Source organism: Zea mays, chromosome 7, assembly GCF_902167145.1.
Source record: "Zea mays cultivar B73 chromosome 7, Zm-B73-REFERENCE-NAM-5.0, whole genome shotgun sequence".
Classification (NCBI taxonomy): Eukaryota; Viridiplantae; Streptophyta; class Magnoliopsida; order Poales; family Poaceae; genus Zea; species Zea mays.
The window spans coordinates 147,779,670-147,801,838 of NC_050102.1; the positions used below are offsets into that span (position 1 = coordinate 147,779,670).

The window sequence follows — 22,169 nt, forward strand, 5'->3', positions numbered from 1 at the left end:
ATTGGCCCAACACATCGCGATCATGGCATCTTGTTTGTTGCCGCTCCAAACGTCAGTCCAACCGAGCCCACGAGCAAGTTGCGTACGCGACGCGTGTGTGACACGTTCGGTGGCTCACACGCTTGCGATGCAAGGCGCTCCTCCATCCAAACGCGCGGCCGCCGCGCACGTAGACGTAGGTGAGCAACGCGAGGCTCGCCGCCGTCGCTCTCGAGGCCACAGTCACTAATGAACGCCTATAAATCCCGCCGTTAGCGCGCGCACACGGCACACGCACACCGCGACCCAGTCCAGAGCCAGTACGTGCGAAGCAGCACGCACGCTGCTGGTCCGCGTACGCGAGACGACGGTCAGGTCGGCCGGTGCTTTTCAGTTTGGAATAATGACGGCGACGACGACGACAGCCGCCGGCGGCGGCAAGGTGCAGCCGCGCGGCCTGCCCGCGGCGCTGTCCCTGCTGCTGCTCCTGGTGTTGGCAGCGGGGCTGGGCGGTGGCGCCGAGGCGCAGCAGACGTGCGCGGGGCAGCTGCGCGGGCTGGCCCCCTGCTTGCGCTACAGCGTGCCACCCTTGCCGGGGCAGGTTCCGCCGGCGCCCGGGCCGGAGTGCTGCTCCGCGCTGGGGGCCGTGTCCAGGGACTGCGCCTGCGGAACGTTCAGCATCATCAACAGCCTGCCGGCCAAGTGCGGCCTCCCGCCAGTCAGCTGCCGTAAGGCCTCCATCTCTAGTTATTTGTCGTGCTGATCCGCCATGAATGACACACACTGCGCCATGCCGCCATCCGCCACGCATGAAAAATGTGTCTTTATTTGTCGTTTTTTATATGCCGTGCTGATGATTTGCTCTTTGCTGTCATGCGTGCAGAGTAATGAGCTGATGATAGCCAGTGCGATGCACTGGGCAAAAGGCAAGGGATCCAAACACGCTGAATAATAAAAGGCCACCGGCGTCGAGTCGACTCGGTGTCCTCATTCCGTCATTCGTAGTGAATGCTAAAGCAAACTCTTGAGGGTCGCGTGCCCTTTTGCGATCTTGTACGCACACGACCGGCCTGTGGCTGTGCAATGTGCAACATCGCTTTGATTCAAAGAACCAACAATAATACAGAACCCACTCTGCACAGCAGGGCTCACTGAAACGAATCATCATGCATGCGTAGGTATAAAGTATCACGCATATATATAATAACGTAAAGCATGCAAAGCGCAATGCGTCACGACACATGGCGCCACAAAAGAATTTTTAACCTTTCTTCGACCAACCCAACCAATTTGCATGCAAAGCGCAATGCGTCACGACACATGGCGCCACAAAAGAATTTTTAACCTTTCTTCGACCAACCCAACCAATTTGACAGACCGAGTTTTCACTGGCGATATGGTGCAAGTATTTTGTGTAAAATTCTCCTGCCCAGCTGTGGTATCTCTAACCATGCCTAACGATTATCCTCTACCCCGTGATCTGCTCTAGAAACAGGGCTTCCTGCTTGCTTGTTAGGCCAAGATCACTGAATGATACGTCACCCTCGCTGTTGGTAAACGTGCGCCTTGGGTATGTCCTCACCTGCATGATACGAAATGTTGAAAAAGGTACAAGGCTGGGCGGATTTAAACAGTAGAATGAAAAGGTGCCACAAGAAAACTCGTCAAAGAATTGACTACGCGTCAATGTTCCATAGTTAAAAAGACTTGAACTCTGGATCAGGGACTTTCAAACAAGGATAGCTGCCTGGTCACCAGTCATTAACTGTAATGTAATGGCCATAGATGATGCATGAGTACAATAATAAAAAAACACCATCCAGCCAAATATATACTCCCTGTCACAAATGAAAATTCGTTTTAGATAATTAGTGGATTCATACAATATTTGTTTTATGGGTGTCTAGATTCATCATCCTCCATTTGAATATAGAAAGAAAAATCATAACTAAAACGAATACTATTTGGGAACGGAGGGAGTTACTATTTTGCCCGAATGCTCCCAGGAAAGCACGAGTTTCAGGGCTAGTTTGGAAGGCTAAACCTAGGGAGGGAAAACCCCCCACATGTAACTAAATATCTTATTCAAATGTTACCCCTAGGGATTACTCACCCTGGGAAATGAGAAGGGTCCCAAGGGGATTTCGGTTTCTATTATTTTTTCTGCAAACCATTTCAGAGCAATGATATGAAACCAACCTAACTACTTATAACATTTCTTAAGAATATCAGACATAGGAAAGTGATGGCCTGGAAGCAAAGTAAGACTGATAGATAAATAGATCACTAGAATAAACCCTGACAGTTCATAGCCTTCATAGAAGCAAAAGGAAACACTACGGGAGCAATTGGTTGCTTGCACTAGCAATTCACTGCATTGGGTCTAATGCAGGATAGACTAAGCCAGCATAAGTGTGCACAATGTGTTTGTGTTTGGTTGCCATGTTATAAGTAAGTTGCATTTGCTAATATAATGTTTGGTTAGTTGGCTGTTTTGTATTTCTTGTGATCACCCATGCTTGTTGTGGTGAGATTAAACTCTCACGTTTAATGCTACAGAAGCATCCATGAGACAATGAAACATCGCTCAAAAGCCACGTAGTAGCATACCCTGACTTATGAATAAAGCAACTCGATCTGATTTATTTGAGAAAACAGGAAACTGACAAGTTATTTTTAACACAAAATTTCATTAAAAACGAATGGTAGACAATTACCAATCTGTAGGTCCCTGGCTTGCAAGTCCTCCCAATGTCTAAGAAATCAAATAGGAACTGCAGGCAAGCCAGCAAGAAAGTATTAATCACTGGATATAAAATATAAAGAAAAAAGAAGGAAAGACGGCTACTCGGCTAGCATATGTTTTTGTTAGGGGTGAAAATGGATACTTATTCAGAAATCATTTTTTGATCTTTTTTCTTTAATTAGGAATAAATAGGATATAGAATATGCTAAGCAAATTCATATTCTTGTTCTTAGCATTGGGCTTGTAAAGATTCATAAAAGGTAAATCTCAAATTTATCATATATCTTAAATGGTAGATATAAAATTCAGATACAAATATTTTTCAACTTTTTTGCTGTAGGGAACAAATAATATAAAAAAATTTATGCACAATTCTATTCTTATTTGTAATAATGTGCTTGATAACATAATAAAAGATTACCATCAAATTTCACACACACACACACACACACACCCACCCCCCCCCACACCCCCACGCACGAGCGCACACACACACTATATGTGTGTATATATATTAAATATTGAATTTATCCTAACAATTTGGATACCCACTTTCATCCCTAGTTTTTGTTCTGGATTCAAGCATCTCAAAATTGTTTACCTGAAGTTTATCAGTTTTGAGAAAGCGGCGCCCCTGTCGACTACCATCAGGCATTCGGACTACAACTGTCACAGCACCCTCTGCGTCTGGAGACGGTTCCGGTGGTAATGATGCTTGCTTCGAAGTGAGACTGGACTCTAGTTCCTATTTAATCAAAACATCAGGGACAACATGACAAATAGTAGTCAAATATCCAGGCAAGAAAAAAAACCATAAACAATGAAAATACTGATCAAAAGTCCTGTTTGGATCTCCTAAGAAAAATGAGAATGAGATCCAAACAATTGGATTCTAGAATCCAGCTATCTATCCCAAACCCATTATTTGGCGAGATTTTCACTATGCAGAGGCAATGATCACTATAAGAATAAGATTCAAACACCCACTTATTATTTTTTTAATCCAGAAACCAGATTCTACATTCACTATAGAATCCAGAACTTCAATATGGGAATGAGATCCAAATAGACCCTAAGCCAAAATGAAATTGGTGAGATGAAGTGGCTAGTTGTCATAACCTCCTGTAAAGAAGACAGCGGTTTACAGTCCCAACTCCCAAATAAACATATGACATTAATATAATGACTACAACTCACAACCTAAACCTAAACCAATATACATCCAAACATAAGACAAAAGGAGAACTGAGTTTTATATGATCACACTGATGAACTGATGCTGTAGTCTAGCATTCCAGTGTTTAAGATAGTTGACTATAAACCCTTCACCTTGCAGATTACATGTGACAGAAAGATACCTCTTCCTCAAGTTGTTTTTTACGCCTTTCCTCCTCCTCTTGCTTCTGTTTCTCAAGAACAGCTTCTCTCGCAGCTGTTTCTTCAAGGCGACGGAGCTCAGCCTCCTGTAGGGCCTTTAACTCCTTTTCTTGATCAGCTTGTAGCGATGCAAGGTACTCATCGTCCTACAAATTTAAAATTTATAAAAGTGCTCACCCATAGTGGCAATTATGAGCAATGGATAAATCTTAGACCTCAAACCTGCTGCTCTCGTAATAACCGCTGTTCAGTTAATGCTGGTGATGGAGAATGAGATATTGGGGGATAATAAGTAGAGGTTCTGTGAGAAGGCATAGAGAAAGGATATGTTGGTCCTTCAGGAACTCCACCAAACATTGCAGCCTCAAGCATAACAGCTTCATCATGTTCCTCAGAAGAAATGCCACCCCACTTTATTGTAAAAAGACGTCAGAAATTAAACAAATCCATCTAATGTCTTAGCGCACATTGGAACCACAGATTATATAATACCTCAGATGGGAAATCATCTCCATTATACTGGTGATTGTTCAGAACAGGGCTAGCACCTGGGTGCACTATTTTTGGTAATTCATTGTCCTCAGAAGGGGCACGCCGAGAACGACGCCTAACTAACGGCTGTTCTTCTACATCTTCAGCCTCCTCCTGGAAGCTCTCGTCATCTATTGGTTGCCTAGATGTTCCAGCCTTTTCTGAAGCTAGTCCTTGCCTCCAAAAGGAAATTGCATGTATAAGGAATCAAATGATACTGTAGTAGGGTAGCCTGAGTGAAGAGGTGGGTAGTAAAGTTAACATTCACCTCTCAACTATTCCATTTGCGGTTTCCATGCCTGCTTTATCAGAAGAATGGTCCCTCAAATTCACTTCCTCTTGATGCTGGCCTCCTTGCTCGACTATCTGATGATTATTGAAAAATTAGAGATGACATCAAGATAGGTTCAAGTAAGCATGTTGGGGACAAAATATGAGCACAGACACACAAGTGAACATGCACACAGACGTCCTAAAGCAAAATTGAAGATTCGCAAAAGATGGTGGAGAAAAATATGTGCATGCACTCATCGGTATTGGAGAGAAAAAGCACAAACGCACACAGCTAGCTTACATTTGCCAGTCCTTCAGAATCCTTCTTTGAAGCTTCAATTGCTGCCCGAATCATTTCCTCTTCTATGTCCTCATCATAGTCATTAACATGAACCAATGGAGGAGCAGTTGGCACAGTAGATGTATTGCTAGGAATAATAGGATGTGGAACAGATGGTGCAGATAACAATCCACCGTCCACATCATCAATTATGATAGTTTCAGGGACTTCAGGGCCATTTGAAGACTCATTTCCAGTAACATCCTGGCCAGATGAACCTGTTTGAGGATCACCATCCTTAACTTCGATAGGTATCTCCCTCACCTCTCTTGGATGTGAAACTAGCGGTTCACGAATGACACCATCAGTGGAGCCAACTCTGTCAAAAAATTGGTCCTGGAAATTTGGATCCATTAGAGCAAAAGGGGCACGGAAACTCTCTGGCAACAAAGATCTTTGAAATGTATTATCAAGTGGTCCATCCAGGTCCATCATATCATCACGACTAGCAGGCATGGCGTTTTGACTGATTCCGTTCCTGTAAACAATAAACATGTTACTACTCTGGACAGTATGAGTGCCAGGAACGAACTTCGATATCCAAAGAATGATAGAAAACATGTTTAGGAAAGCTGAAACACTTACAATATGCTGTCTCCATCATTGAAATGTGAATTTATTGCTCGATTAAGATCACCACCATGTTCCTGGATTACATTAATCAGTTAGCCACTATGACTAGATGATAGGTAAAAACAGATGCAAATAGAATTTTCTTAAAGAGAAATCATAGCATAGAAAGCTAACAAACTGTTATGTGATTTTGCTCTTAAGATCAATCGAGCACATTGCCACATTGTATGATAGTATGGTAACAACTAACAAGTGTAGACAACACTCAACAGGCTCATTGGAAATGTAACTATGAACACTCATATGTAAATAAGTACAGGAAATGTCTGCAGATAGTACAAGCAAAATAAATCAAGTAATCATTTCGAACATGGACAGCAAACTGGACCAGATACTGAAAACGATGCTAACCAACCTGGATACCCTGTGACCAATTTGAACCCTATTTTAGTCAAGTGAAGCAAAATAGTGCTGCAGTTTAACTACCACTTCATAGGTGGTATCTAAAGATAAGAGTTACAGTATCTAGACACCTGAAAAATAAAACAATAGGAATAGCAAGGTAACAATATTGTTATGTGAGTTCCATTGTACGATTGGATCGAGCACATTGGATGATAGTATATCAAATATTCAAATGTAGCCAACACTCTAACAGGCTTATCGTGGAATTGTAACTATAAACACCCATATGTAAAAGCGAGATATTTCTGCAAATACAGAAATACTGCTAAACAGAATGAGCCAATCAAACTGAATGCCCTGTGACCAACATGGACCCTTTTTCACTTGAGTGAAACGGAAATTGAACCTTCTTTTTGAAACAAAAGAGACACTTTTGATGACAATTATATAAGGGTCAGTTTGTTTGGTCGGAACTCGGAATTGGGCTGGATTAGAATTTGATTCTAGGAATCGGAAATCAACATTCTACTTACTTTCCTGACCCGAATCGAAAGCCAAAATTGATTCCTAGCCTCTAAAGATGGAAAAGGATTCCTCTCCCTTCCTCCCGACGCCTCTCTGCCACCGTCCCGACAACCTCACCGCGCCGCGGCAGCAGCACCACCAGCCCAGCCTCAACCTGATGCTCCAACAAATGTTGCCATCTTTACCCATGGCAACCTACAACAGCTTCTTCTCCAGTGCCTACGGAGCCCTCCACTACAACCCCATCATCCCTGCACTAGCACTTCCACTGCCACACCAGGTGTTATGGATCTAGGGTTACGGAAGTAGTACGAGTGGTAGGTTTGAGGTCTAGGACCAGGACTCCGACACTTGGGCGCCGCCGGGCTGTTGGTTGGGGAGGCGCGTACTGTTCTACAATACCCGCTGATAAACAGTACTACAATACCCGCGGTACTGTTCACTGGATGGGCTGCGAGGGGTTTGAGGGCGACGACTAGGGTTAGAGGGCGTTGGGGAGGCCGGCAGCGGTGCTTTGCCCACGGCCGACAAGAGAGAAGGGATTTCCTTCTAATCTCTTGCATACCTTCAATTGATACAATCCCATTCCCACTCCTTATATAGAGAGGGTTACTTGACCTCTAAGCACTAGATCTAATCTTATCTCTAATTCTAATCTTATCTCAAACTAGCCTTATCTTTGTCTAACCAACCAAAGGTTGTGCTACAGTACCGCCGTCACTGTAGCAGGCCCTCTTGGGCCCTGACACTACACCCCTCCTGGACAAGAGGTCGTCCTCGAGCTGCAACCTAACGATGACGCTAATGATAACTCCGCTAGACACAAACCTAACACCTAAAAAGAAAGATTTTACATCTCGCCTTATTTTATTATTCCAAATCTGAATTAGACCACGACTCTTTATTTTTTTTGACCCTTTAAGATAAGACGGACACCCTCCGCGCATGGACCTGCACGTGTGTAGCCACCTGAATCCCATGGACGCTAAACGAAAGGGGAGCACAAGGATGGCCACCTGGAATAGGTCACAACAATGACCAGCGAAGGCGCCCTCGTGTCGGCCGGTAGCGGAATGTGGTAGCGCTAAGCAGTACGCCCTTGCCGATGACAAGGAGGGGAGCGCCTTCCCTACCGCCGCTGTCGTAGAGTTGGAGTTCGTCGCCCGCGTGACACGCACCATGCTCGTGCTTGGAGACAGCGGGCCAGCGCGGTTGCTGATGGCCGTCCAACAAGGCAAGGTCGCGGCCCCGTGTGCCGAATTCGACTCCCGCAAAGGCTGCCTCGAGCATCTGTCGGCGCACTAGAAGGCCACGCGCCGCAGCCTGCAATCGCACCGCCGCTGACACCTTGCAGCACTCGCCCGCGCAATTGCCTTCTTCTTCGTGAGCTGCTGCAAGGTTGCTGGGACGACTATGCACCACCGCTTGAAGATGTGGTGATGTCCTTCCCGACGCGCTAGGAGGCAGCGTGCCACCACCTGTAGCTACGTCGTCGATGCCCGGATGCCATCCATGCCCCCGTAGAAGACATCATCACAGTGTTGTTGTGGTGGCATAGGCATGGGGGTGGTGAACGACGGGGTCGGTGAAGAAGACGTTGACATCGTGAATTCCAGCGCCATTGTGGATGAGAGGGCGTACGATGGAATTGGTGATGGTGATGGTGGCATGGAGATGAGGTAAAGGGGTAGGCCTCCCTGAGGGTTAACTGCACCTGATGTCGCAATCTGTGTTTGCGACGAAGGCATGGTGTACTAGGGTCCCCCAATAGCCATGGCGTATGATGGAATAGGGGAAGGTGACGGCGGCATGGGCAACAGATGAATGTGCAGGCATGGTACCGTCGAGGCGCTGGGTGGGCGGATCGAGCCTGGAAGGGAGAGCGGGGCCGATGCCGGTGGTGTCGGCAATGCATGCAACGGCGGCGGAAGGGTGGTATGGGATGTGTGCCGTGGCGGTGGAAAATTGGAGAGGAAGACGGTGATGGCCGCCCCGGAACGACCGAGATCGGCAACCATTTGGGCTACGACTTCCAGGGTGAGGGTCGATGTCGTCGCCGGTGACGCAAGGGCAGGGACTGAGGCGGCCGGTGGTGGCGCAAAGGACGCCGAAGGTGAGGCGGTGGTGGGTGGAGGGCCTGACATCTCCAATACTAGATTGTTATGGATCTAGGGTTACGGAGGTGAGGCGAGGGGTTTGAGGGCGACGACTAGGGTTAGAGGGCGCTGGGGAGGCCGGCTGCAAGGCTTTGCCCATGGCCGACAAGAGAGAAGGGATTTACTTCTAATCTCTTGCTTACCTTCAATTGATACAATCTCTCTCCTTATATATAGAGGGTTACTTGACCTTTAAGCACTAGATCTAATCTTATCTCTAATTCTAATCTTATCCCAAACGAGCATTATCTTTATCTAACCAACCTAAGGGCGTGCTACAGTACCGCCATCGCTATAACGGACCTTGACACCAAGACTACATGCTAAGCCCCGGCATCGCCAGCCTTGGCATCCCAATGTCACTACTGCACACGCAGCAGCAGTTTCAGCAGCAGCAGCATGTGGTGAAAGAGGAGAGTGGCAGCATGATCGTGTTCGGCAGAGACCAGCAAAGCTGCAGCTCATGGGACAGCGGCTGCGCACATAGCCAGCAGCAGCCACAGTACGGCAATGGCCATGGCAAGGAGCTGGGCTTCGACGGCTACTTGTTCGGCTACAACAACGGCGGCAGCAGAATGAAGCATGACAACTGCAGGCTGATCAGCAGCTGCAGATGCTCACCAGCAAGCCCATCAGCAGGTGTCGGTGGAGTACAACTACAAGGAGATCAAGCAGCAGCTCATGAGCACAGCCGCCGCTGATAGTATACACAGCAGCCACGATGACAGCGGGATGGGAGGGTTCGGCGGCTCGCAAGGGAAGGTGGCAGATGATGTAAATTGACTGCTGAGAGATTGACATAGGTAATATTGATTGTTGATCAACCGTCGACGTCAAGGTGTGTTTGATTTTACTGTTGCATTTTTTCTTCATCCACTGTTCTTGCAAACCGAACATGCGGCAACTGCAGAACAACTGAACAACATTTAATCGGATCTGGTAAACTAGTGCCATGTTGTTTCATTTGAATTTCTGATTATTCAAACAATTATTTAGAATCCAATTCTAAAAATTACTTTCTTTGCACATCCAAACAAAAAAATTGAAATTAATATAATTCTAGATAATTTAATTCCAACTGAATCTAACTGCTAGAATGATATTCCTAGAATGAGATTCAATTCCGACCAAACAAACAGGCACTAAAGATAAAAAAACAGAAAGGGGACCAAAAAAAAGCGACGAGACAGGAGAGTTGGTACCAAAATCCATTCCGTAACTGCACACCAATTCCAGCAATTGCTAATGACTCCACGATTCAAAAAGCCATGTGGGTTAATAAGGCTGGCATGCAAATCTGGTGCACCTGATCCCGATGACATCTCGTCGCATCACACCAAAACCCCAACTCCATCCGCTACACACCCGAAAACACGATTAGACACCAAGCCCTAACGCTCGCCCCAGCATGACCACATCGAAGACGAGCCTAACCGATTTCGCCAGATTCCGGAGTCTGAATTGAACAGGGGGAAGTGAAAAGGAAAAGGGAAAGGCCTTTGGGCGGTACCTCGAGTTTGCGTACGGCGACGGCCTCGTCCGCCCCCGTGATGCTGATGAAGGTATCAATCGCCTCCTTCGGCGGCCTTGCCATGACAGGAGGGTTCGGTGCCAACGCGGCGCGGAGGAGGGAGCGATGGAGAGAGAGAAGATAGGAGAGGAGTTGCGTCAAGAGGAGAGAGAGAGACGGCAACAAACTGAAGAGAGGCAGGTGCTCTGATTCTGATTTCTGAAGCCGCGACTCCGAGCGGTGAGCCGGTCACCTGACCTCTTTGCTAGTCTTTGAGTTGTACGATCCACAGTTCCACACTCTCTGTCCTCCGCTGTATTTTCAACTAAACTCTATAAATAATATATCTACTGGTCGTAACGGTGCGTTGCCACGAGACGGGGAGCGTGAGAAACGGCGTTTAAGCTACAAATATTTTTATTGTTTATTTCTAAATACTAAGATATATATGGTCTGGTGGTTATTCCAAATTTATAGATCATAAGGGTGGTGCAAGCTATGGTGGTCCCTCTTAATGTAGTCGTCCCTACCCTAGCTTGCAGAGGCCGGAAGGCCAAGCTGCCGCCGTCGAGCCTTGTTGCGCTGGAGTCACCTGCACCGACGGAGGCACTCTTATTAGAAAGTTCCCTGTATCATACTGTAACCCCACATGTGGCTGCTGTCCTAGTGTTGGCTTCAGCACCGCGGCGAACGTCGTTGGCGGCGGCGTCGTGGCCAGGAGCGTAGATAGGCCTATGGCCACTAGGGCCTGGGCCCTACTTTTGGACTATCTAGCTAGGGTTAGAAGAGTAGCCAAGAACGGCGTAGAGAGAAGACGTGACGTACAGGCGGACAAGCAGCCACACAACACGTAGTTAGCGTGGCAACTAGGCGCCCAGCGGCTGTGGACTGCCGTCAGTAGACGGTCAGCCTAGTGTGTAGTATTTAGATATATTGTATTGTATATGGATACTTTAGAAGATTTGCTAAAATCAGGTTTGCTGAAATCTCCGGCTAAAATCTGTCTGAGGAACAAGAACATTCAACTTTGAATAAACCAAACATCACTTTTTTCTTCTTTAAGCTTTCTGCAGGTGATGTAAACAAGTATCGTTTTGCTAACGAAAACCACCCAGACAATTGATAAATTGGTTATAGAGATGAAGATCTATTATTATTTTTAATTAGTTAATCGTTTGTTTAAGCCAATTTTATTTCAATTACAATTATTGTGTCCAAATAAAGTTCATATGTGGCATTATTTATGTATTTTTCGATTTAATTTATTTAGCCGGTATGAAAGTGCTATATCTGACTGTATACTTAGAGAAATCCCAGCTCTGCCACTGGTCGTGGCTGGTGTCAGTCCGGTCGTGCCGTTCCTCAACAACCCTGTCGGGTACGTCTCTGCGAGGCTGGTCTGGAACAACCCGAAGTATCGCTCTGACGCCTTGCCGGGCTTGAGGTCCTCGTCGTACATGGCGAAGATGTACGTCACCACCGACTTGTCGGGCGCGCGCGGCATGCTGGACAGGGAACGGAGGTGCGACACGAGGCCCGACACGAAGGCGCGCGCGTTCTCCACCGTGGCGTCGGCCTCGTCGGGGTTACCCTTGTGCGGCCAGCCGGTCTCGGCCACCACGATGTCGACGTCCTTGTACCCCTTGGCATCCAGCGCGGCGCACACGGCGTCGACTTGCGCGTCGAACATGTTGGTGTACGTGAGGCCGGACCAGGCGTCCGGCGCGACCGTCGTTGGGCTGGAACAGGCAGAAGGCCAGCGTATCTGGCCGCGGGTCGCTGAGGTACGCGAAGTAGGGGTACGGGTTGATGAGGAACGACGAGTCGGTCTTTGGAACGCTAGCAGCGGGTCGAGCGTCGCCGCGAGCTCTGGCTTGAACGCGCCGGAGGAGGGCGGGTCGGAGCTCGCCAGCGCGTCCATGGCGTTCACGGTGGACACCTTGACACTGGAGTTGGGCGGCAGCGCGTCGTGCAGGTTCTGCATGGCCGGGATGAGCCACGACGCGAGCGAGGCGTTGGCGAAGAGGACCTCGTGGCCGACAGAGACGATGGAGACAGTCGGTGATGAGGCTGGGAGGTGCCCGGCGACCTAGGCCGCGGCGGCGGCGGGCGAGGAAGCGAGGTTGGCGATGTCGCCGTTGGTGGCGCCCAGGAGGAGGGAGACGCCATACGCCCATTTCGAAGAAGGCGGAGATGATGGTCGGGTCGGTCCCATAGAGGCGCACCTTGGTGATGATCGTGGACTTGACGAGGCGCGCGGTGGACGATGGCAGTGGGAGGTTGTCGGCTGCTTCGCCGTAGTTGATGTCGATGAAGGATTGCGACGCTGCAAGCATACACGTGTCTCAGCTTAATGTACTTCTTCTACTCATCAACCATTCAATCTACTGGGTATCATAAAAGCTAGACGTTTCTTCAAAAAATTCTCGTGCTCCAAAGACCTCCAATGAACACATAAGCCACTTCCAAGCTCGAGTGCTCGACACGTCGAGGGCGAAGTCCGGTCTAAACACGTGAATTAAAAAACATTTGTAGAACTGTATCTGTATGTAATTAGGTGATGGTGTCACCGTGTCTGTTTCACCGCACATCACTACATGTCGTTGTGGCCTGATGGCATGTTAACACCTTGAGGCCATGTTCGGTTACTAGTGTTTTGAGGAGGATTGAAGAGGATTAAATCCCCTCCTATTCAAAATTGAATAGGAGGGGATTTAATCCTCTTCAATCCCCTCCAATCCTCTAGCAACCGAACAAGCCCTGAGGGGACGGTGGGCGTGGATTCGTGTGGCTCAGAGAGCTCCAGAGAATGCAGACACGACTCCTATTCCACACCAGCACTTGTTCCTTTCTCTATCAGACGAGACAACTAATGGAGGAAGCCGTCTGACCAGACAGACAGCTATAGTTTGATGAGGGTGAAAGAATAGCGTAGAGCAACAGCTCAAGAAGAGATTTAGACTGAGAAGGTTGGACTGTGCCACTGGCATCTTAACCGCAAGCTCGAGTGAAGCTAAATTTCTATTTGAGACTGAATTTTGCAGCTGGCAAGTGGCAACCATCATCGCGAATAGTAGTTCAGTTCAAACTCCACAAGAAACAAAAAGGAAAAAATAAGAAGAGAAAGGTAGTACTATCAAGTGTTTCATTCAGCTAACAATAGAGCTCTCACGAACTGACAAGAGTCGATTACGAAACCGAAGACCCTCACCTGCGGAAGGTAGACGAAGAGCTAGCTGAAGGACTCCCAAGAGCGCAAGCAACAGAAGCTCCCTTCTCCCCGTCATTTCCACAGCCCCTCCCTCCTCTCTGACCCTCACACGCGTAATCAGACAGGCTTTCTTCATTTTCTTCTTCTTGTCGCCACTCCGGTGCGACTTGACGTGGGGAGGTGATTCCTCCCTTTTGTTGCCGGACTCTCCCGATGGAGCCTTTCCGTGGCTTGTGGCGGGCTTCTCGCCGGTCACCATCTCCTTCTTGGCGTGAGCTCCCGACATAACTTTGAGCGGTTAGGCTCTAATGAAGTACCGGGCTCTGATACCAATTGAAAGTCGCCTAGAGGGGGGTGAATAGGCAAATCTGAAATTTATAAAGTTTAAGCACAACTACAAGTCGGGGTTAGGTTAGAAATATAATCGAGTCCGAAAGAGAGGGCAAAAACAAATCACAAGCAAATAAGAGCGGATGACACGGTGATTTGTTTTACCGAGGTTCGGTTCTTGCAAACCTACTCCCCGTTGAGGTGGTCACAAAGACCGGGTCTCTTTCAACCCTTTCCCTCTCTCAAATGGTCACTTAGATCGAGTGAGCTTTTCTCTTCAATCAAACGAGACACTTAGTCCACTACAAGGACCACCACAACTTGGTGTCTCTTGCTTTGATTACAATGATCTTGAGAACAAGAAAGGAGGAAGAAGAAAAGTGATCCAAGCGCAAGAGCTCAAAAGAACACGGTAAAACTCTCTCTTCTAGTCACTATTGCTTTGAGTGAAATTAGGACTTGGAGAGATTTTGATTCACTCTATGTGTCTTGTACTGAATGCACTAGCTCTTGTATTGAATGTGTTGGCTGAAAACTTGGATGCCTTGAAGTGTTGGTGGTTGGGGGTATTTATAGCCCTAACCACCAAAGTGGTCGTTGGGGAAGGCTGCTGTCGAAGGGCGCACCGGGCAGTCCAGTGCGCCACTGGACACTATCCGGTGCGCCAGCCACATCACCCAACCGTTAGGGTTCGACCGTTGGAGCTCTGACATGTGGGGCCACCAGACAGTCCGGTGGTGCACCGGACAGTCACTGTTCACTGTCCGGTGCACCTTCTAGCGCCTGCTCTGACTCTGCGCGCGCAGTCGCGCACTGTTCACTGTTCCTGTAGCTTTTGCAGACGACCGTTGGCGCAGATAGTCGTTACTCCGCTGGCACACCGGACAGTCCGGTGCTACACCGGATAGTCCGGTGAATTATAGCGGAGGGCAATTCCAGAAACCCGAAGGTGGCAAGTTTGGAGTTGATCTCCCTGGTGCACCGGACACTGTCCGGTGGCACACTGGACAGTCCGGTGCGCCAGACCAGGGCAGCCTTCGGTTGTCTTTTGCTCTTTTTATTTGAACCCTTTCTTGGACTTTTTATTGGTTTGTTGTGAACCTTTGGTACCTGTAGAACTTATAATCTAAAGCAAACTAGTTAGTCCAATTATTTGTGTTGGGCAATTCAACCACCAAAATTATTTAGGAAAAGTAGTGAGCCTATTTCCCTTTCAGTTTGTTACCAGTAAGAAGTTCATAAGTTGTCTTCTTGTATATTTTGTGGAGGTAGAGACGGTTGATTGCATGACAAACGGTGTTGACCGTCTGTGCCCAGTAGTTATCCGGTGTCTTGTATTCTTCCAACATTGTTCTTGTGGCTTCAATAAGTGTACGAGTCTTTCTCTCCACAACACCATTATGTTGTGGAGTGTACGGAACCAAAAACTCATGTTTGATTCCTTCGGCACCCAAGAAATCTTCAACACCGGTATTCTTGAACTTCGTCCCGTTGTCACTTCTCACCTTCTTAATCTTTAACTCAAATTCATTTTGAGCTTGCCTCATGAACTTCTTCAGGACTTCTTGAGTTTCACCTTTATCACTCAAAAAGAAAACCCAAGTGTAACAAGAAAAATCATCAACAATAACTAAACCATACTTACTACCACCAATTCTTATGTATGCCACTGGACCGAAGAGGTCCATGTGAAGAAGTTCCAGTGGACTTTTGGTGGTGACCACATTCTTTAGATGAGCACCATGTTGCTTTCCTGCTAGACATGCTCCACAAAATCTGTTTTCTCAAAAATAATATTTGTTAGTCCAACAATGTGTCCATCCTTTTGAAGTTTGGCCAAGTTCCTCATGCCAACGTAGGCTAGCTGGCGATGCCAAAGCCAGCCCTTATCGGATTTTGCCACTAAACAGGTGTCGGATGACACTCCACTTGTTCTAAAATCAACAAGATAGAGCTTGCCAGTCAACCAACATGTAAAGGCAACAGAGGAATCCTCCCTTCTAAGGATTTTCACATGAGTGATGGTAAATAGACAATCGAAACCCATTCCACACAATTGTGAAACAAATAATAGATTGTAACTCAAAGAATCTACTAATAAAATATTTGAGAGTCATTGGTTGCTTGAGATAGGAATGTTACCAATACCAACCACTTCTCTCTTACCACTATCCCCAAACACAATTTATTGTGACTCTTGGGTTAGGTGTAGGGATTGAAACATGTCCTTTTCTCCGGTCATATGATTTGTACATCCACTATCAAGCACCCAGCTTGATCCACCGGAGGAGTAGACCTGCAACCACATATTTAGGCCATGCTTTTAGGTACCCAAATTGAATTAGGTCCTTAAGTGTTAGTCAACGCCTTTGGTACCCACATACACTTCTTCATCACTTTTCTTTTAGTGTGGACACCAACATATTTCACAATTATTTTACCCTGATCCCAGGTTAACATGTAATCACATAGATAAGATTGAGAGATAGGGATTAGAGCCTTATCTCCATAAGTTGTGACAACTCTCCTCAACTTATCCTTTATGGGATGCAAGTTTTCCTTTCTTTGAGTTGTTTCATACTTGGAGGAGTGGATCCTCCCTAAAGAATCATACAAGGTAGTAATTTCTATGAACTTAGGGGATCTCCACCCCTTCTGCTCAATGCTAGGGTTTACCTTATAAGTGTTGTACCCAAGTCCCTTTTTCCCATTGTTGTGTCTCAAGGGTTTTTATTTGGGTTCAACTTTCTTTAACCCATCATTGCTAGAACACTTCTTTAATAATTGCTTGACCTTCACCTTTGAGATGTTCTTCCTTGCATGGTTAGTCAAGCAACAAGTAGCATGATATTTTGAACAATGTTCACATGTACTAGTGTTGGAGGAGCTAGCGGTAGAGTCTACCACTAAGGGTGAAGTTCTTGCATTTTTCAAGTTGCACTTGAAGTTCTTGGTTTTGAACCGTCAAGCTTGATATGCTTGACTCAAGTGCTTCTTTGGCATTTTCAAGATTAACTATAGAGGTTTTAGCACAAGAAATTTCATTTTCTTTATCCTTTATAGTTACTTTGGCTGAAGACATTTCCTTAGTCAAAACTTCCAACATTTCATCCTTATTGGATATCAACCCTTGGAGTTCTAGGTTTCTCTCCTTTTCTAGGATTAGCAAGTCTTCATGAGTATCAAGGGTTGCTTTCCTTTTCTCTAGCTTCTCCATTAATTTAGTGATAACATTATATCCATTTAAACCAAATTCATTAATCGTTTTGTTTTTCATGCTATATTCATCATCAACATCATCATCAGTAAAATTAACATTAAACAAATGTACCTTGTCCCCTTTGCCATGAGGCAAGTGGGAGTGAAGGAACCATCGGATAGGTTGGTGAAGAGGCGTGATGACGAGGTGGATTGGATGGCGATGTTGGCCACCTCTTCTTCTCCATCCGAGCTAGAACTCTCCTCATCAGAGTTCCATTCTTCACCAATGTGAGCTTGACCATACTTCTTCTTCTTGAAGTATCCCTTGCTAATGCGTCACGATGCCCGATCTTCACGACGTAGGATCAATCTTCAGATAACTAGCTTCAAAGAAGCCAAGATAACTTGCTGCAAGCAGCGATAACTAGTGCAACCTGACAAATAAAACTCGAAGCCAACCACCGTCTTTAACCGGCAGCCTGAATCGAGGATTCGCCCAACCACACTCTCAAAGAACCAACCAACACAGCCTACAATCAATCGAGGAGACCTCGAAGGGAGTAGGAGCACCAATTGGGAGTGGATGAAGCCGCCGCTTCTGCAATCCCGCGAAGTAATTCACAAGAGCAAAGGGGTAGAGATCACTCTCAATATTTGTTAGCACACAGCTGAACAAAGGGGTTCTGTTTTAGATTATCATAAGCTGCCTTACATCATAGACATAGGGGGGTATTTATACTAGTAACAACCAGCCTTAGCGAGGTATAAACACAAAACAAAAGTATTTTCACGAGCTAATGTGAAGGAGCCTCTTCGGGAGATCTGCAGAGTTGATTTTCGTGTGGCTGTTTGACTTCTGCGCAGTCTTCAGTATTTTGGCAATAACTTCTTCTAGGAATCTTCAAATGACGTGGGACTGGTTGCATTGGAAAGCTAACTTGATAAGCTTTCTCACCATATATAGCATGCTTAATGAAACTTCGTAGAATGATGCAGTTTAATACGAAAACTTGGTCATCAAGCAGACTGTTGACCTTCTGACCAGTCGGCACTAAAGTAGGTCGGCTGCCTTTCTGGTAGATGTGGTTAAGTCGGCTTTAGAAGCATTAGAAACTAGACTTCAAGAGCTTTCCAAAAAGTACTTATGGGCCTTCATAGCTTTTGGGAATCAAAAGATATGACTGTTTCTTCTGGACGGTTCTGTTGCGCTGGACTGACTCGGATATAGCTCTTCTTGCTGATTCGCCCTTGATATGTTTTGTCCTTCCTCTTTGGTGAACCTAAGTAATATCAACATACACAACTTAGGTAGCATAAAATTCTCATTAGTGTTTAAATGAAATTCATAAAGTAGCGCGTGCACCTCTTGTTGTAGCTTCTTAGCTTGGCTACGTGTAATTGGTCCATCAAAGACTTGGGTTGGTGATGATGTTGGTTGTACTTGAGTTGATGTAGTATGACTTGGGGGTTGTAACATGTTGCTTAATGGCGTGGTCATATCATCCTCCTCCCCTTGAAAAGGAGTCGTCCTCGACTCTGAAGTGTCTTCGCTTGTATATGGTAAGAGGTCAGCAACATTGAACGTGTTGCTCACGCCATAGCTTGGTGGAAGATCTATCTTGTATGCATTATTATTGATCTTGTCATAAGTCTTCTTTTGTCCAAAATGACCTGTTAGACCTCCTCCATGTGACTCCTGCAATAAAAGCAATCTAACCGAAGAATTTGGTACACAAAGTTTGTTAGCTCTAAACAAAAATCCATCATGTATATGATATTTTTCCCAACCTTTTCCATCTTTACAATGATTGTATGGTTCTGAAAATTCAGGATCATCATTATACATTTCTTTCAAATTTTCAAGACCCAAAACTTTTACCTCTAGTTGATTCAACAACACATTCCTTCGAGACAAGGCATCAGCGACCACATTGTCCTTACCTTTCTTATATTTCACAATGTATGGAAATGTTTCGATAAACTCAACCCATTTGGCATGGCGACGGTTCAGTTTGGCTTGCCCTTTCAAATACTTCAAAGCTTCATGATCGGAATGAATAACAAACTCTTTTGGCCATAAGTAGTGCTGCCATGTTTCAAGCGCTCGGACCAAAGCATACAATTCTTTGTCATACACAGAATAATTTAATTGAGCACCTCCCAATTTCTCACTAAAATATGCTATAGGTTTTCCTTGTTGCATTAAAACTCCTCCTATCCCAATCCCACTAGCATCACATTCTACTTCAAAAGTTTTAGTGAAATCAGGAAGAATAAGTACAGGTGCTTCAGACAAACGTTTCTTCAATTCTAGAAAAGCATCTTCTTGTGAGTTTCCCCATTTAAATTCAACACCTTTCTTTGTCAATTCATTTAAAGGAGACGCGATGGTACTGAAATCTCGCACAAATCTTCTATAAAAACCAGCAAGACCATGAAAACTTCTTACTTGACTTACATTCGTTGGAGCTGGCCAATCCTTGATGGCTTTCACCTTGGATTCATCCACCTCTATTCCTTTTGCTGAAACAACAAAGCCAAGAAACACAACATGGTCTGTGCAAAAACTGCACTTCTCAAGATTAGCAAATAATTTCTCCTTTCTAAGCTCATCTAAAACTTGTCGAATGTGTTTCACATGTTCATCAAAAGACTTGCTGTAAATTAGAATATCATCGAAGTAGACAACAACAAATTTTCCAATGAAAGTTCTTAAGACATGTTTCATTAATCTCATAAAGGTACTAGGAGCATTAGTCAACCCAAAGGGCATTACTAACCATTCATACAACCCAAATTTTGTTTTAAATGCAGTCTTCCATTCATCTCCAGTTTTCATTCTTATTTGATGGTATCCACTTCTCAAATCAATTTTAGTAAAAATTGTGGAACCACTTAATTCATCAAGCATATCATCTAGTCGTGGAATAGGATGGCGATAGCGAACGGTAATATTATTTATAGCTCTACAATCAACACACATCCTCCAAGATCCATCTTTCTTAGGTACTAAAATCACAGGAACAGCACAAGGGCTTAAGCTTTCACGAACAAAACCTTTATCAAGAAGTTCTTGTACTTGCCTTTGTATTTCCTTAGTTTCTTCGGGATTGGTTCGATATGGTGGACGGTTAGGAAGTGCAGCCCCTGGAATAAGATCGATTTGATGCTCAATCCCTCGAATTGGAGGTAGTCCAGCCGGTGTTTCTTGTGGAAATACGTCTTCATAGTCCTGCAAAAGATCAGCCACAACACTAGGAAGAGATGTTATGTCGTTAGGAGAAATCAAAACATCTTTGTTCACAAGTACAAAGAGCACTTGATATGGGTTGTTCCTCACTTCTCTCAGCTCGGATTTTGTGGCTAGCATAACTAGGTGTTCTCCCTCTTCCTTCTTTTTATCTTTGGAATTTGGCTTGTAGCACTCACTCACCGAATTGTGGATGGCACTCAATTTCTTTTGCTCTTCTCCTCCTCTACTTGCTGTACTAATTTCAGTTTTCTTTTGTAAGTGTTCAACCATGATTTGTTGAGGGGTCATAGGCTTGAGTACAAACTTTCTCCCTTTCAGATCTAGCGTGTATTGATTTGTTCTTCCACAATGTTGAGAATATCGGTCATATTGCCAAGGTCTTCCTAGCAGCATGTGACACACAGACATGGGTGCAACATCACACTCCACTATGTCAACATACTCTCCAATCTTGAACAGAACTTTCACTTTATAACCAATCTTGATATCTCCCGATTCATTCAGCCATTGGACATGATATGGATGAGGATGTCGCTGCAACTTCAAACCAAGCTTTTCAACCATCTCACGACTTGCAAGATTATGACAGCTCCCTCCATCAATGATCACCTTTACTACTTTGTCTTGCACTTTTGCTCGTGTTTGAAAAAGATTATGTCGCTGTCCAATTTCAGCTTCTTTCATTTGAACACTCAAGATTTGTGTAACCACAAGGGTAGTACCATGCTCAAATTCACATCCCGTATGTTCTTCAGATTTATCAATGTCATCTTCATTTCCTGCTTCAGCTTCCTCTTCACTAGCTGATGTATATTCTCCATCATCAGTCACAAGGATCACACCATTATTTGGACACTCCTTTATGACATGACCACGACCTCCACACTTGAAGCACTGAATACCACTACTCTTGGCTGTTGAACCCACTGACGTTGAAGTGGAGGCTGCTGGTTTATAACTCGTGTTTGGAGCAGCACCGTTCTTTCCACTAGAATTGCCTTGAATATTGGATCGCAAGCCTCCAGTTGAATCTTTTGTTGCTGAGGATGCAGCAGTAAACCTTGAGATCGATTTGCTTCCTCCAGTCATGGTTCGTGCACCATATGACAAGGGCTTGCTGCTCTTAGCATCTTGTTGCAGCTGGCGTTCAGCTTTGGTGGCTTGATGTACCAAATCAATAAGACTTTGGTACGGCTGAAACTCAACAATACGCTGAATGTTGCGGTGTAACCCAGCCATGAAACGTGCAATGGTTTGCTCTTCGTCTTCATACACATTGGCTCTAATCATGGCCTTCTCCATCTCCTTATAATACTCCTCAACAGAGAAACTTCCTTGCCTCAAATTCTGCAATTTATCAAAAAGATCACGCCGATAATGCTTCGGCACAAAACAAATTCTCATTTCTCGCTTCATCTCTTACCAAGTAATAATAGGGTCCTCTCCATCTTCTTCACGATCACGAAGAAGTTGCTCCCACCAAATCAGAGCATATCCTTCAAACTCAAGAGATGCCATTGCAAGTTTCTTCTCCTCTGAATAATTATGTAGGCGGAAGATTTTCTCCACTTTCAATTCCCATGTGAAATAATCTTCAGGATCAGATCTACCATCAAATTTTGGCATGGTAAACTTAAGTTTCCCAAATCTCCCTTCTTGGTTGACGCCTCTATGATGACGACGACCATAGCGATGTTGAGACTGATCATCCCCAAATTCAGATTCTTCATTGTCATTATTTCTTCGATTCCGGCCTCTT

General features: G+C 45.4%; 2 protein-coding genes and 2 pseudogenes across 3 annotated transcripts; 1 reads left to right on the top strand and 3 right to left on the bottom strand.

Annotated features, from left to right (window-relative positions):
- Positions 1 to 278: 278 nt before the first annotated feature.
- LOC542005 (anther-specific protein 3) lies at positions 279 to 1,119 on the top strand. Its single transcript, NM_001111653.2, has 2 exons — positions 279 to 707; positions 863 to 1,119. The coding sequence occupies exons 1-2, from the start codon at positions 383 to 385 to the stop codon at positions 865 to 867; spliced, it is 330 nt and encodes a 109-aa protein (NP_001105123.2). The 5' UTR covers positions 279 to 382; the 3' UTR covers positions 868 to 1,119.
- A 35-nt stretch (positions 1,120 to 1,154) lies between these two features.
- LOC100274090 (uncharacterized) lies at positions 1,155 to 10,629 on the bottom strand. Of its 2 annotated transcripts, none has more exons than XM_008652901.3 (10): positions 10,108 to 10,252; positions 5,832 to 5,893; positions 5,208 to 5,724; positions 4,902 to 4,999; positions 4,595 to 4,811; positions 4,325 to 4,513; positions 4,084 to 4,248; positions 3,327 to 3,470; positions 2,697 to 2,753; positions 1,155 to 1,561 (listed from the first exon to the last, which is right to left on the bottom strand). In XM_008652901.3, the coding sequence occupies exons 1-10, from the start codon at positions 10,225 to 10,227 to the stop codon at positions 1,448 to 1,450; spliced, it is 1,683 nt and encodes a 560-aa protein (XP_008651123.1). In that variant the 5' UTR covers positions 10,228 to 10,252; the 3' UTR covers positions 1,155 to 1,447. The 2 variants fall into 2 exon arrangements, with proteins under 2 accessions (XP_008651123.1, NP_001141941.1); NM_001148469.1 differs by lacking the exon at positions 10,108 to 10,252 and adding an exon at positions 10,416 to 10,629 and having other exon boundaries at positions 1,235 to 1,561.
- Positions 5,900 to 10,085, bottom strand: LOC103633056 (uncharacterized; annotated as a pseudogene).
- Positions 10,630 to 11,652: 1,023 nt separating the features above from the next.
- On the bottom strand, positions 11,653 to 13,702 carry LOC103634253 (glucan endo-1,3-beta-glucosidase 7-like; annotated as a pseudogene).
- Between the last annotated feature and the right edge of the window lie 8,467 nt (positions 13,703 to 22,169).

What these genes read in the sequence shown, in the direction of transcription:
- LOC542005 (NM_001111653.2), top strand. Translation starts at nt 383, where the DNA reads ATGACGGCGACGACGACGACAGCCGCCGGCGGCGGCAAGGTGCAGCCG.
- LOC100274090 (XM_008652901.3), bottom strand. Translation starts at nt 10,227, where the DNA reads ATGTCATCGGGATCAGGTGCACCAGATTTGCATGCCAGCCTTATTAAC. An exon ending in CAGTTACGGAATGGATTTTG is followed by an intron (nt 5,894 to 10,107) that starts GTACCAACTCTC and finishes AATGTAATCCAG; the next exon opens with GAACATGGTGGTGATCTTAA. An exon ending in AGCCAGGGACCTACAGATTG is followed by an intron (nt 1,562 to 2,696) that starts GTAATTGTCTAC and finishes CGTATCATGCAG; the next exon opens with GTGAGGACATACCCAAGGCG.